Consider the following 16,590-nt stretch of genomic DNA (forward strand, 5'->3'; position numbering starts at 1 on the left):
AAATAAAATAATAAAACAAATAAAATTGAATTTAAATCAATCAATCAATCAATCAATCAATCATATTCTCCAGTCACCAGGAAGGAAAGCTGGGTCATAAAGGGCATATCCCTGAAATATGTGATCTCTCTCCTCTCAATCCGTTGGCTTGTACCAGCATCAAGGGTCTTCAGATAAGTGTATAGGCATTCCAAAAATCTCGACAGTATTTGCTCTGGTGGTGGGCGGAGTCATAAGGGACACAAAGCTGGACCTTCTGAAACTCTGTCCCCTGTCAAGGTGCACACCCATATACTTGGGAATACTTATGGATGCAAACTTTAGAAGAGCTATGTCCTCGGTCATTGGCTGCCGTCTTCCCCACTCACTATGAATTACCTCTTCAGGGACTGGCAGGGAGAGAGCCTCCCGGGCCGTTGTTAGGAGCTCCGCGCTGCGTACCAACCATCCAAGCTTCTCCTCCGGTCTGTGTATCTCCCCTGGTTGCTTGTTGCGGTCCGTGCTGTTGCGGTCCATGCTGTGGCACCGTGGCCTCTGGAATCCCTGCTGTGGTGGTCCGTACTCCCAAACTCTCCCCATGCCGCCGACCTGACTCTGCCCCTTCCTCTGCTGTCGCCTCCAACGTGCGACCTCGGATCCCACGTGGCTGCGGGGACCTGAAGCACAGGCCGTCTGTGCAGAAGACCTCAAGAGCTTCTCTCTAGGAGAGCCCACACGAACCGCGGCTCCTGGGCCCCGACCTGGGGAGCGAGGCCCTCCCGGGGACGTGGACCTGTGCCCTGTGAGTCTTCCTGGAGTCAGGGCTTCCTCCAGGCAAGGAGCGTGAGGGTGGGGGGCACCGGGTCACTCTCAAGGAGTGGGACCTCTGGCCTTGCAAAGAGTTGAGGACCTGCGGACGGGCACACTGCACATCCTAATTTTACCTTGCCGCCAAACACCCAGGGGACTTTCTCTGAACACAGAAATTCCAGACACAGGCTAACCCGGAGCTCAGACCGGGACCCCCCACCCTCGGGGTGATTCCCAGCCACAGCCACCGCGTGCCTGCGCAGAGCTCACCGGAGACCACAGTACCCAATGCGCAGCGCGCGGCTGGACGTCAGGACTACAAGTCCCAGAAGTCTTCGGAGAACCTGGTGCTGCCTCGACTTTCACCGGCCAGTTCCTCCCCCAGATTCCGCGGGGCCTCCAGCCGCTGCCTCCAACCCCGCCCCTGCTCGCTGCCACCTGGGGAATCACTTTGAGTGCCCTTTCCTCCGCAAACCAAAGAGATCCCATCCCTGCGCAGGTTTTGCTACCGAGGAGGGAGCTTCCCAGAGAGCACCGTGGGCCGCAGGCTAGACAACTCCCATAATTCTCCGTTTTGACCTTTTCACGCTGGGAATTTAACCTTCGGTGCCAAATTTACAAAGACTTGGGTAGAAACAGATTCCCTGAAAGCCTTAACCGCGAGCTCTGGCTAGAAACGCTGGGTGGACACCTGAGGATCATTGTCGATCTGTCCGTGTTTGTACAAATAAAGTTGACCATGTGTGGCAACTCCACCGTGTGTACTAAGTCACCATGGAGTGGGCCCACTTTGGGTACCAAACTCCAATTTCCAGGAGGACGATAGCTCACAAAAGTATCCAAAATAACGTGTCACCATGTGCACTTTTGCTTCAGTGTTGCACAAAAAGCTTTCTTATTACCCAAACCACGCTTTCAAACCTGTTCTGAAAATAACTCCCACCCTATCCCCCCATACCTGCTATCTTTGGAAGAAATGAAGGGGAAAACATTCTACCTTTCTGGTTTCTATCACTCAAATAGCATTCTGCAACTTTTAGTCTTATGCAGGTCCATTTAGCCATTAACATTTCCAGTAAATTAACTGATTATATAACTTAAATATAAAAGTTCACTTTCACACTGGAAAGTGTCTTTAGGTGCCTGCAGCCCACAAGAGATAAAGAGTGTGGACAGAGGACGGGAGCAGGAGAGAAAGACTCACTTGACCAATGGGAGCCGCCGGGGCTGAACATTCTTGGATTTTAAGGAATAAACACCAATATTACACATTCATTCAATAGATGGTCATTGGTCATTTGAAATGTGGCAGCCATTTTTCTAGGTACCAGAAATACTTCAGTGAACAAACAAATTCCCTGACCTCCTTAAAGTTATATTTTAATGCAGTAAGACAGGAAATGGAGGATACGATCAGGAAATTAGGAGTTATCTTCCAAACAGAGAAGTACGATGGAAATATACATACTTGCATATACATTTGTGTACATTACATTGGGGCTGCAGCTGAGGAAGCTTCTGGTGTGGAAGGAGCACTTTTGAAGGCCATTTTCTGGTGAGTCCTCAGGTGGCGGTGGTAGGTGGATGACTGGCGGTAGCTTCTCCGGCAAAGGGAACACGCGTAGGGCTTCTCTCCCGTGTGGATTCTCTCATGAGCCTGGAGGTTGGTTTTGTGGCTGAAGGACTTTTCACACGTGCTGCACGTGAAAGGCTTCTCTCTTGCATGAGTCATCTGGTGCACGCGTAGGTCTGATGCTTGGAAGAAGCCTTTGTTACACTCAGCACAAATAAATGTCCTCTCATTATTGTGTCTTCTCTGATGGGCTTTTAGCTGAGAGAAATACCTAAAGATCTTGGGACACTTTTCACATCTATATGGTTTGGGGGCTTCATGGGATCTTTCTTGGAGTCCCTCACATGTGGAGATTCCCTCATTCTGGTGGGTAGGAACAGGCTCAGGGGTGACCTTGACTGGCTGAGAGAGAAACCCTGGTCCCACCTCCATAAGGATATCTTGACAAGGGGGTCCTTTTGGGCACCCCTCCTGGGACCCGGAGATAGCTAGACCTGTTCTTCCAGAGCTGACTGGATTCTTCAAAGAAACACTGTCGTCTTCAGGCCTAGGACAGCCCTCTTCCCGGATAATGAGCAGGGAAGGGATTTCATTGCCTTGACTAGTAATACCGTCATTTACTTGGTCAATGTTGCCACCATTTTCTTTATCTTCGTCTCCTGTGAGGGGAAAAATGTGACTCAGTGAAGTTGTAGCCAGGAAGAAGTCCACATAGAATATCCCTCCGGTACCTTGGCCTGCCCACTCACCTCGTCCCGTTGCCAGAGAAGTGTCCTGGGGAGTACAGGACGGTGTCCGCATGTTCTCTCCTGTTGGGGTTCCTGGTGACAACTGTTTGGCGAGATGAACAATGACTTCTCTTAAGGGCATATTCTCAGAAAAGAGGGCTTCCTGTCCCTGCATGTGGACGTGGACCTGTTACAAAAACAAAAACAAAAACAACCAATGATCACTGTTATATAATCTTCATTAGTATGTCTTCCCTAATGAAAAAGATGAATACTAAGGCTTTCTGTGGGAAGAGGCAGCTCTTGTCAAGGCATTTCTCCTCACCTTTGAGGTTTTTTCCCAACTGATAACTTCTCAGTGAGTTCCTACCACCTCATCAATAAAATGCAATTAAATAAATTAATATATTGGTTCCTATATGTCCCACAAGGAATGACTGTAACACTTTTTATTTTTGCTCACATAGGTTGGTAAAGATTCCCCTTGGTGAGGAAGAGTGTGATCTAATAACTGGGTCTACAATAGCTTCCTTCTCTACTTCCAGCTGTCGCCTACTACTTATTCCTTACTCTTCTTGGACCCTCACTCTAGGGGGAAGAACTTTGTACTCACTAAGCCAGGTGGCTTCATGCAACCGTCACTCAGACCTTCCATGAATTTCTCCAGGTTTCTGCCACCCGATTCCCACTTCTCCTTCAATGTAGACCGATCACTGCAGTGTCGATTGATCATAAACTGTTCCAGGACCACTTGAAAAATAATTTCATCTTTGCTGTGTTTTTCTGGCTGCAGCCACAAGTAAAATGATTTATAGAGTCTTTGCAGTTCCTGCTTTGCAAATGAGTTGTTGCCATTTTGAAATAAGTTGTGCTGGGTGTCCTGGAGCTCAGAGATCTCCTCTGCCTTTTGGAGAGCAGGTCCTTTGCTGGGTTTAAAGTCTTTATTTCCTGATCCAAGGTTATCCATGGATGGGTCACACAGAAATGAGGTTCTGAAATCTAAATCCATTCTTAGTAATATTTATCAGAGACTCAACTTTCTGGATTCAGTTTGTGAAGTCCTGCGTTTCTGGAGATCTGTTTCAAGACAAAATCGGGACATCTATAATATTTGATACATTTTCTCATCTTATTTTGCTAGTTAGCTAACAGTCAAATGTTACATAGTGGCGGATGTTTAAAAACCGCAAGCTATAAATAGAAGAGATATATATTTAATCATATCACTGGCATAATTTTAACAAAAAAAGTATAAATTTCAGGCCCATATTACTTCATAGGTGAATTTTGAGACATTTAAGAAAGAAATAATGCTAGTCTTACCAAAATCATAGAAAAAGACACTTCTCTTTTAGTTAATGAAGTTCAATTAACCTTGCTGATAATAAAACCTTACAAGTCCATTAAAGAAAGAAACACTACCGGCCAATAATTCTCTTGAGCATAGATGCAAAAATCCTTAATATCTGCAAATCAAACTCAGTCATATATAAGGAAAATAATATGTCATGAATTGGTGGATTTTAGCTTTTATATACAATTTGGGTTAAATCTCAAAAAGGAATGTAATTTATCACACGATTGAATTTACAGAATATGCTATCATCTTAGTAGTAGATACATTAAGCAAGTAATAAAAGTCAGCACTCAATCCTGAGAAAGATATTTAGTACACTAGGAGTAGAAGAGAACTTCCATTGTGTGATAAACCATTTACAACATAACTGCAGCAAAAATTATTCTTAAAAGTTTTGCCCTTGAGATTGAGAAATAGAAGCCCATTATTAACTCTTTGTAACACTTGACTGGTACCTAATCAGTGAAATAAGATCAGAAACAACATCAACTATTATAGATGGCCTGATTTTATTTGAAGAAAAATCCAAAATATTCTAGGAATATTAGACTGGGTGAATTTAGCAAGGTTCCCAATACAAGGCCGATATTCCAAAAATAAATTTCTATTAATAAGACAGCAGATAAAATTAAAGTAAAAATTTTATCACTTCAATGACCAACATCAAACACCTGTGAACATATGTAATCAAAGATATTTAGGGGCGCCTGGGTGGCGCAGTCGGTTAAGCGTCGGACTTCAGCCAGGTCACGATCTCGCGGTCCGTGAGTTCGAGCCCCGCGTCAGGCTCTGGGCTGATGGCTCGGAGCCTGGAGCCTGTTTCCGATTCTGTGTCTCCCTCTCTCCCTGCCCCTCCCCCGTTCATGCTCTGTCTCTCTCTGTCCCAAAAATAAATAAAAAAAAAAAAACGTTGAAAAGAAAAAAAAAAAAAGATATTTAAAACCTCTACACACATACTACAAAATAATATTGAGAAGGAAAAGCCATATTTATGAAGGACTCATTATAGAAAATGTCAGTTCTCTCCAAATTGATTTATATATTCAATACAATTTCAAGGAAAATCCAAAATATGTTGTGTGTGTGTGTGTGTGTGCATGTGAAAGAGAGAGAGAGAGAGAGAGAGAGAGAGAGAGAGAGAGAGAGAGAGAGAGAAATTGGCAAAGCAATTCTAAAATACATGGACACCAACAGGCAAAAATTTAATATATCAGCAACTTATTTCTGAAGGATAAATTTGGAGGATTTACACAACCAAATAACATTTTATTATGAGACTATAATAGTTAAGGTGGTGGCATAGTGGCACAAAGATAGACAGATAAAAAGTAACAGAACAGGGGCGTCTGGGTGGCTCAGTTGGTTAAGCTTCTGACTTCGGCTCAGGTCATGATCTCACTGTTCGTGGGTTTGAGCCCCGCACTGGGTTCTGGGCTGACAGCTCAGAGCCTGGAACCCGATTCAGATTCTGTGTCTCCCTCTCTCTCTGTCCCTCCCCTGCTCGCACTCTGTCTCTTTCAAGAAAATGAAAAAAATGCTAAAAAAAAAAAATTTTTTTTTTAAATAACAGAATAGTGTCCAATACTGAGATGTATTCAGTTACTTGATTTGTGAAAAATGACACTGACGTGATAATAATTACGTGAGGGCCATGATCTAGTATAAAGCATGTTCTTTCAATTATTGTTAGACAATAAGGTATTAGAAAAAGTAAAGAAGGTGAATAAAATGAGATAGGTTGAGGAGTGGGGGAGCCAAGATGGCAAAGTAGGAGGAGGATCTTATCAAATCATTCTGAATACCCAAGAGATTGACCTGAGGACTGCAAGAACAAACTGCACAACTAGAGGGAGAGAGGAGGCCACATCGGGAAGTAGGAAGTACAGAGATGTGGTTTCCCGGTCACGGAGAAAGAGGAGAAGAAAGAGTGGAGCGCACATGCACAAGGACAACACTTCCCCAAAGCTGTTTTGGCTGGGAATGTGGGAGGGGCTGATTTTTGTGTTTTTGCAACCAGCGGGGCTCGAAGGCTGGAGTTTTAGAGGTCTGTGGGCTTGGCTGGGATAGAGATCTGAGGGCGTTGCCCTACTCCTGGAGAGAAGGCAGGCATCCTGGGGCCCATCCATGAGAGATGGCATTCCCAGAGATGCCTCTCTGGGGACAAAAGAGCTGGCAGGCACCATTTCCCTCCCCTGCCCCTCAGCATAGGTGCAGAGACACCTGCTGAGGGTGACTAACCCGGACACTGGCTGTCTAGCCTGCTTTGCTCCAAATTCTACATAGCAGCACTCTGCTGTGCCTGTCCTCCATCAAGCCTCCCTCAGTCCCCACATGGCAAGACCCTCCCCTCGAAGACCAGCACAGGACCCCGCCATACCAGGCCGCTAAAGTCTGGAGTTTTATTTTTTTTATTTTTTATTTATTTATTTTTTTTAACTTTTTTTTTTTTTTTTTTTGGGACAGAGAGAGACAGAGCATGAACGGGGGAGGGGCAGAGAGAGAGGGAGACACAGAATCGGAAACAGGCTCCAGGCTCCGAGCCATCAGCCCAGAGCCTGACGCGGGGCTCGAACTCACGGACCGCGAGATCGTGACCTGGCTGAAGTCGGACGCTTAACCGACTGCGCCACCCAGGCGCCCCAAGTCTGGAGTTTTAAAAGTCAGCAGGCTTGGCTGGGATAGAGCCCGAAGTGCACTGCGCAGCCCCAGGCAGGCAAGGAACCCTGAGACTGACGGTATGAAAACAGCAATCTGAAAAATGACTGGGATGCATGAAGGAAATTATTCACCCTTCTGGGAGTGCTTCCTAAAAAGAGCAGCAAACGTGGAGACCCCTCTCCAGGGACAAAGGAACTGGCCCACTTCCCTCCCCTGCCCCTCAGCATAAGGCAACTTCAGTAACCCAGACAATGCTGACACTGGCTGCCTAACATACTCACATCACGTCCTGCCCCACTGTGCTCTGCCTGCATTGGCCTTCTCAGGCAAGTGGGCCTCGGGGCCAGCCAAGTGGGCCCCTTCCCCAGAAGACCAGCAGAAACCCCTGCCCACTCCATGATTCCCAACCAGAAAGTTCTGCAAGGCTTCAGTTCTAGTGGAAGTAGCATCAGGTCTCATTTAACAATCAGACCAGAACACGCCTAGTTAAAACTCCCCCACACTCTGGCCAAGGCCCAAACACTGCCCACCGCAGGCAAGGAGAGCATCTGCAGATGACTGGACTGAAGGACGGAGCAGCCAAAACACAGCAGCAGAGTGCACACACACACACACACACACACACACCAGGGACACTCTTTGAAGCGTCAGCCCCTGGACACCAAACAGCCTCTTTATCATAAAGCTATTACTCTCAGGACCAGAAAAAAAAAAAAAACACAGGCTTTTCTAACACACAGAGACAGAGACAGAGACAAAATGTCCAAGGTGAAGTAATTCATCCCAAATGAAATAAGAAAAGTTCGTGGCCAGAACTCTAATTGAAACAGATATAAGTAGTACGCCTGATGCAAACACAAGGATACTTGCATGAGAAAAGAATGGAAGACGTCAGGGAAGCCCTTACCACAGTGATAAAAGTTAAAAACCAGAAATTAAAGGGGCGCCTGGGTGGCTCAGTCGGTTGAGCATCTGACTTCGGCTCAGGTCACGATCTCGTGGTTTGTGCGCGGTTTGTGAGTTCAAGCCCCACATCCGGCTCTGTGCTGACAGCTCAGAGCCTGGAGCCTGCTTCAGATTCTGTGTCTCTCCATCTCTTGGCCGGTCCCCTGCTCATGCTCTGTGTCTGTCTCTCAATAATAAATAAACGTTAAAAAAAAAAAAAAAGAAAAACAGTAACAGATTTGAAACAATCTAGATGTGGGGCGCCTGGGTGGCGCAGTCGGTTAAGCGTCCGACTTCAGCCAGGTCACGATCTCGCGGCCCGTGAGTTCGAGCCCCGCGTCAGGCTCTGGGCTGATGGCTCGGAGCCTGGAGCCTGTTTCCGATTCTGTGTCTCCCTCTCTCTCTGCCCCTCCCCCGTTCATGCTCTGTCTCTCTCTGTCCCAAAAATAAATAAAAAACGTTGAAAAAAATTAAAAAAAAAGAAACAATCTAGACGTAATGACCACAAGAATGGAAGAACCAGAGGGAAAAGTAATATAGAATATAGAATAATGAAAAATAATGAAACAGTACAAAAGGGAAAGAAGAACTACAGATCACTAGAATAGACTTAGGGACCTCAGTGATTCCACCAAACGTAATAACATTCATATCATAGGAGTCCCAAAGAAGAGAGAGAAAAGGAGGCAAGAGGTTTGTGTGAGGAAATAATAGCTTAAAAATTCCCTAATCTGGGAAAGGAAACAGACATCCAGATCCATGAGGCGCAGAGAACTTGCATCAAAATCAACAAAAGCAGGCCAACAGCAACACATGTTGTAATTAAATTTGCAAAATACGGCGATAAAGGAAAAAGTCCTTAAAGCAGCAAGACAAAAGGAGTCTAACTCACAAGGGAAGACCTATAAGGCCACCTGCACTCCATAGAACCTTGGCAAACCAGAAGGCAGTGGTAGTATATATTCAATGTACTGAATGGGAAAAATATGCAGCCAAGAATACTCCATTCAGCAAGGCTATCATTCAAAATAGAAGGACAGATAAAGAGTTTCCCAGACAAATAAAAACTAAAGGAGTTCATGACCACTAAAACCAGTCCTGAAAGAAATATTAAAGGGGACTCCTTGAGTGGGAAAGATCAAAAGTGACAAAGACTAGAAAGGAACAGGGAAAATCTCCAGAAACTGAGAAAAAGTAATAAAATGACACTAAATACATATCAACAATTATTCGGAATGTAAATGGACTAAATGCTCCAAATCAAATGACAAAAGGTATCAGAATGGATTAAAATATGAGACCCATTGATATGCTGCCTACAAGAGACTCATTTTCAACCTAAAGATACCTGCACACTGAAAGTGAGGGGATAAAGAAACATTTATCATGCAAATGGACATCAAAAGAAACCTAGAGTAACAATATATCCTCAACATGAAAGCACCCAAATATATAAAACAACTAAAAACAAACATAAAGGGATGAAATGATAATAAAATAGTAAGGTACTTTAATATCCCATTTAGACCACTTAAGCTAAAAATCAGCAAGGAAACAATGGCTTTGAATTACACATTGGACCAGATGTACTTAACAGATATATTCAGAACATTCCATCCTAAAGCAGAATATACAGTCTTTTTTTTTTTTTTTTAAAGATTATTTGACCATGGGAGGGGCAGAGAGAGAGAGAGAGAGAGAGAGAGAGAGAGAGAGAGAATTCCAAGCAGGCTCTACACTGTCAGTGCGGGAGCCCGACACAGAGCTCAAACCCATGAACCATGAGATCATGACCCAGGCTAAAATCAAGAGTTGGATGCTTAACTGACTGAGCCACCCAGGTGCCCCTACACATTCTTTTCAAGTGCACATGGGACCTTCTCCAGAATAGGTCACATATTAGGTCACTAATCAGGCTTAACAAGTACAAAACAATTGAGATCATACCATGCATGTTTTCCCACCACAAAACTATGAAACTTTAAGTCAACCACAAGAAAAAGTGGAAAAACCACAAATATATGGAGGTTAAACAACATGCTACCAAACAATGAATGGATCAACCAGGAAATCAAAGAAGAAATTAAAAAATACATGGAAACAAATGAAAATGAAATACAATGGTCCAAAACCTTTGGGATGCATCAAAAGTGGTATTAAGAGGGAAGTATATAGCCATACACTCCTACCTCAAGAAGAAAAACCTCAAATAAACAACCTAACCTTATACCTAAGGGAATTAGAAAAAGAACAAATGAAGCCTAAAGCCAGCAGAAGGAAAATAATAAAGGTTAGATCAGAAATAAATGATATAGAAACTAAAAAAAAAAAAAATTAGAACAGATCAATGAAACTAGGAACTGATTTCTTTGAAAAAATTAATAAAATTGATAAACTCCTAGCCAGATTTATCAAAAAAAGAGGAAGGGCCCCAATAAATAAAATCACAAACGATAGGAGAAATAACAACCAACATCACAGAAATACAAGCAATTATAAGAGAATATTGTGAAAAATTATATGCCTACAAATTGGACAACTTGGAAGAAATAAATTCCTAGAAATGTACAAACTACCAAAACTGAAACAGGAAGAAATAGAAAACTTGAACAGACCAATAACACAAAGCAATTGAAACAGTAATCAAAAATCTCCCAACAAACAGAAGTCAGAGTCAGATGGCTTCCCAGGGGAATTCTACTGAACATTTAAAGAGTTGACACCCATTCCTTTCAATCTATCCCCAAAAATAGAAATGGAAGGAAAAAATTCAAACTCTTCTATGAGGCAAGCATTACTGATTCTAAATCCAGACAAAAACTCCACTAAAACAGAGAACTATAGGCCAATATCCCTAATGAACATGGATGCAAAAATTTTCAAATAGCAAATTGAATCCAACAACACATTAAAAGAATCGTTCACCACGATCAAGTGGGATTTATTCCTGGGTTGCAAGGTGTTTTAATATTCACAAATCAACATGATACACCACATTAATAAAAGAAAGGATAAGAACCATAGAGATAACAGATCTGTACTCTGAAAACTATAAAACTCTGGTGAAAGAAATGGAAGAAGACACATAGAAATGGAAAAATATTCCATGCTCATGGATTGGAACAACAAATATTGTGAAAATGTCTTTCCCACCCAAAGTAACCTACACATTTAATGCAATCCCTATCAAAATAACACCAACACTTTTCATAGAGCTAGAAAAACAATCCTAAAATTTTTATGGGACCACAAAAGACCCTGAATAGCCAAAGCAATCTTGAAAAAGAAAAGCAAAGTTGGAAGCATCACAATTCCAGACTTCAAGTTCCATTACAAAACTGTAGTAATCAAGACAGTACGGTACTGACACAAAAACAGATACATAGATCAACAGAACAGAAAGCCCAGAAATGAATTCACAACTAAATGGTTAATTAATCTTCAACAAAGCAGGAAAGAATATCTAGTGGATAAAAGACAGTCTCTTCAATAAATGGTGTTGGGAAAACTAGACAGCAACATGCCAAAGAATAAAACTGGACTACTTTCTTACATCACACACAAAAATAAATTCAAACTGGATGAAAGACCTAAATGTGAGACAGGAAACCATCAAAATCCTAGAGGGGAACACAGGCAGTAAAGTCTTTGACATCAGCTGTAGCAACTTCTTACTAGATATGTCTCCTGAGGCCAGGGAAACAGAAGCAAAAATAAACTATTGGGACTTCATCAAAATAAAAAGCTTCTGCACAGCATAGGAAACAATCAACAAAACTAAAAGGCAACCTACAGAATGGGTGAAGATATTTGTAAATAGACATATCTGACAGTATCCAAAATACATTTAAAAAAACATGTAAAAGTGACACCCAAAAAACCATATAATCCAGTTAAAAAATGGGCAGAAGACACAGACATTTTTCAAAGAAGACATAGAGGGCTAACAGACACATGAAAAGATGCTCAACATCATGACAAATCAAAACTACAATGACATATCACCTCATGCCTGTCAGAATGGCTAAAATTAACAGCACAGGCAAGGATGTGGAGAAAGGGGAACCCTCTTACTGTGGTTGGTGGCAGTACAAACTGGTGCAGCCACTCTGAAAAACAGTATGGAGGTTCCTCAAAAAAAGTTAAAATAGAACTACCTTCAATACAGCAATTGCACTACTAGGTATTTATCCAAAGGCCCAAAGGATACAAAAATTCAAAGGGTTACATGCACCCCGGTGTTTATAGCGGCACTATCTACAATAGCCAAAATATGAAAAGAGCCCAAATGTCCACTGACTGATGAATGGATAAAGAAGATGTGGTGTGTGTGTGCGTATGTATATGTGTGTGTGTGTGTGTGTGTGTGTGTGTGTGTATATATATATATATATATATATATATATATATATATATATAATGGAATGCTACTCAGCCATAAAGAACGAAACCTTGCCATTTGCAATGACGTGGATGGAGCTAGAGAGTTCCATGCTAAGTGAAATAAGTCAGTCAGGGAAAGCCAAATACCATATGATTTCACTCCTATGTGGAATTTCAGAAACAAAACAGATGAACACAGAGGTGGGGGGAGAGAGGCAAACCAGGAAACAGACTCTTAACTGTAGAGAACAAACTGATGGTTACCAGAGGGGAGGTGGGTGGGGGAGATGGGTTATATAGGTGATGGGTGTTAAGGAGGGCACTTGTGATGAGCACTGGGTGTTATAGGAGTCACTACATTCTACACCTGAAACTAACTAACTGTATGTTAAATAACTGGAATTTAAAATTTTGAAGAGGGGCACCTGGGTGGCTTAGTCGGTTGGGCTGCCGACTTTGGCTCAGGTCATGATCTCACGGTCTGTGAATTCGAGCCCCACACAGGGCTCTGTGCTGATAGCTCGGAGCCTGAAGCCTATTTCGGAGTCCGTGTCTCCCTCTCTCTCTGCTCCTCCCCCACTCATGCTCTGTTTCTCTCCCTCTCAAAAATAAACAAACATAAAATTAAAAAAATTTTAAATAAAATTTTGAAGAAAAAAAAGAGATAGGCTGAAATCCATAGAAATGACTCCTCCCATGCTGAAAATTCCTACATCATGCACAGACGGTCTGTCTGGCCACCCCTAGCTACACCATCGTGTCAGTCCAATGATACATCCCTTAGGAAACTTTCCCTTATTACATTTGCTGGGGTTTTTTTCTTTATAAAGTTACTGTTCCTTGTGAACATTTATCTCTGCTTCACTGCTTTATGTTTATCTGTGTTTCTGATCCCTGCCCTTTCCCAATGGAATGTGGAAGCCAGTACAGATGTGCAAACCACATTTTCCAACGTTTTTTTGTTTTTTATTATTTATTTTTGGGACAGAGAGAGACAGAGCATGAACGGGGGAGGGGCAGAGAGAGAGGGAGACAGAATCGGAAACAGGCTCCAGGCTCCGAGCCATCAGCCCAAAGCCTGACGCGGGGCTCGAACTCACGGGCCGCGAGATCGTGACCTGGCTGAAGTCGGACGCTCAACCGACTGCGCCACCCAGGCGCCCCTGTGCAAACCACATTTTATGGGCAACTATAGGCACGGTGCTTGGAAGATCGAGTCAAGAAGACGAGGAAAAAAGGTGCACTGTTGGTAGGAATGTAAAGTGGTGCAGCCACTGCAGACAACAGCATAGAGGTCCCTAAAAAACTTAAACAGAACTACTATACGATCCTGCAATTCCGCTTCCAGGTATTTACACCAAGAAAACGAAGACACTAACTCAAAAGGGTATCTGCACTGCCATGTTCATTACAGCACTGTTTACAACAGCCACGATGTGAAAGCAGCCTACGTGTCAAAGGAGGGGTGGATAAACATGTGATACATACATTTATATTTTTATTTTACATTTACTTATAATATTTATATATAAATATAATCAGAATACTATTCAACCATAACAAAGAATGAAATCTTGTGATTTGCGACAAAACGCATGGGACTTGGGGAATTATGCTAAATGACACATGTCAGACTGAGACAGAAAGACAAATACCATGTGAGCTCACTCTATGTGGCATTTTAAAACAAAAACCCAAGCTCATAAAGATCAGATGGGTAATTGCCAGAAGGAAGGGGTGAGGGGTGGCAAAATGGATGAAAGGGATCAAAAAGTACCAGCTGCCTCAGGGCGCCTGGGTGGCTCACTTGTCTGAGGTCATGACCTCACAGTCTGTGAGTTTCAGCCCCTCATCGGGCCCTGTGCTGACAGTCAGAGCCTGGAGCCTGCTTCAGATTCTGTGTCTCCCTCTCTCTCTAAAATAAATAAACGTAGGGGCGCCTGGGTGGCGCAGTCGGTTAAGCGTCCGACTTCAGCCAGGTCACGATCTCGCGGTCCGTGAGTTCGAGCCCCGCGTCGGGCTCTGGGCTGATGGCTCGGAGCCTGGAGCCTGTTTCCGATTCTGTGTCTCCCTCTCTCTCTGCCCCTCCCCCGTTCATGCTCTGTCTCTCTCTGTCCCAAAAATAAATAAAAAACGTTGAAAAAAAATTTTTTAAATAAATAAACGTAAAAAAAATTTTTTTAAAAAGTACAAGCTGCCAGCTATAAATAAGTCATGGGGATATAACATACAGCACGGTGACTATAGTTAATAATATCATAGGGCACATTTTGAAGTTGCTGAGAGAGTAAATCTTCAATTATACCCCATTAAAAAAAATAAATCTATTTTCCATGTAATTTGTTTATTTTTCTGTCCTTTTCAGTTTTATATATAGTAAGTAATTCAAAGATCTGTATCTTAAAAAAAATTCATACTGCGGCACCTGGGTGGTTAGTCAGTTAAGCCTTCGACTCCTGATTTAGGCTCAAGTCATGATCTCATGGTCGTGAGATGGAACCACTCACTGGGTGTAGAGCCTGCTGAGAACTCTCTCTTTCCCTCCCTCTCTCTCTGCCCCTCCCCGGCTCAGGGGGGGCATGCACACATGCACTCTCTCAAAATAAACATTAAAAAAATTCTCTTAGAGTTGTCACTGGAGCTCAATGAGTCGATATACGGAGAACACGTGAACAGCCCCCAGCAAGAGGGAAGTACTCAGTAAGGTAAGCTAAACAGCTGACAGCTGCCCTTTACATTTTAGCCCCCACCCCCATGTGCTGCGGACCAACACTTTGACAAGATGCCATAAAAACGACTTACTAGAAACAAAATTAACAAGACAACAGCCATACAAAAAGACTTTCTCCAGGAAGAACTCTCTTTCAGTCAAACCAGGCTTTCCAAGCCCTTATTGAGCCAGAGCAACTGTCAAAATAGACCATGCCCAATGCCTGAAGAAGTCCTGTATTTTTGTACCTAGGAATTTTTCCCCAGTGATTATGCCCACATACACATAACAAAAGCACACAACTGGAAATTTCCCTTTCATTCTGGAAACTCACCTCCTGAGGAAGACTGAACTTTAAACCGGGCGAGCCTGGGCTAAACGCCGAGCTGCGGTGTGACTCACACTCTGCACAGGGCTCATCTGACGGGCCTTCCGGAGGCTCCTCCCTCTTATAGGGTCTGGGGTCAGTGATGCATTTACAGATGTGATTGGATAAAACCCGTCCTGTTGATGGAATTTTCATCCGACCTAAGCTCCACCTCTCCAATACCTTATTACACAACACCCCTGGGGGTGGGGCAATTGGCCACCACCAAACACACTAATATTTCTGCAGTGAAATGTAACAATACTCACAATTGAGTGGGCGTACAAAGATGAGCATTCACAGGGCGCCCAGGTGGCTCAGTCCGTTAATCCGACTCAGCTCAGGCCACAGTCTTGATACAGGGGCATGGGGCAAGCTGAGGGCAAATTTCAGGCTACCAGCAAACCCCACCCCCACCAGGTGGGACATGTATGATATTCCCTGGACACTCCCGGCTATGCCAAAACAGGTAAGGACAAAAAACAAACAAACAAACAAAATAAGAGTCTCCACCAGTTCACAAGAAAAAGGCAATCCCATCAATTGGCCTTAAAGTCCAGGAACTCCCTACTGTCTTAATGTTAATGCTTTGCTAGAGGGAAAAACAACCTTAGTTTGACAATAGCTAGGCCTCCAGTAAGTCTGTAGCCTGAGAAAGTCTCTTCAGAAACTCCCTTTGACTGTATCTTCCCGATTCCATAAAACGGTCACCCCCCCCACACACACACTTGCTGCCCATGGGCCCTGTCCCCGTGATTTAATAAAATCACATTAAAAAAATTTGGTGGGGGGAGGGTGCGTGGGTGGCGCAGTCGGTTAAGTGGCCGACTTCTGCTCAGGTCATGATCTCAAGGTTTGTGAGTTCGAACCCCGCGTCGGGCTCTGTGCTGACAGCTCAGAGCCTGCAGCCTGTTTCAGATTCTGTGTCTCCCTCTCTCTGACCCTCCCCCGTTCATGCTCTGTCTCTGTCTCAAAAATAAATAAACGTCAAAAAAAAAATTTTTTTTAGGGGCGCCTAGGTGGCTCAGTCAGTTGAGCATCCAACTTCAGCCCAGGTCACGATCCCACGGTTTGTGGGTT

At 43.5% G+C, this 16,590-nt stretch overlaps 1 protein-coding gene across 1 annotated transcript in view; it reads right to left on the bottom strand.

The window, feature by feature from the left end:
* Positions 1-2,143: 2,143 nt before the first annotated feature.
* The window catches only part of LOC131499422 (zinc finger and SCAN domain-containing protein 4-like), a 42,699-nt gene continuing 28,252 nt past the window's right edge, over positions 2,144-16,590 (bottom strand). The window contains exons 2-4 of the mRNA XM_058707423.1: positions 3,704-4,167; positions 3,112-3,277; positions 2,144-3,021 (exon numbers count right to left, since the gene is read on the bottom strand). Coding sequence (XP_058563406.1) covers positions 2,279-3,021; positions 3,112-3,277; positions 3,704-4,099 — 1,305 coding nt within the window. The 5' untranslated portion in view covers positions 4,100-4,167 and the 3' untranslated portion in view covers positions 2,144-2,278. The remainder of the gene's footprint in view (positions 3,022-3,111; positions 3,278-3,703; positions 4,168-16,590) is intronic.

The sequence above is a fragment of the Neofelis nebulosa genome, chromosome 17, assembly GCF_028018385.1.
Source record: "Neofelis nebulosa isolate mNeoNeb1 chromosome 17, mNeoNeb1.pri, whole genome shotgun sequence".
NCBI classification, from domain to species: Eukaryota; Metazoa; Chordata; class Mammalia; order Carnivora; family Felidae; genus Neofelis; species Neofelis nebulosa.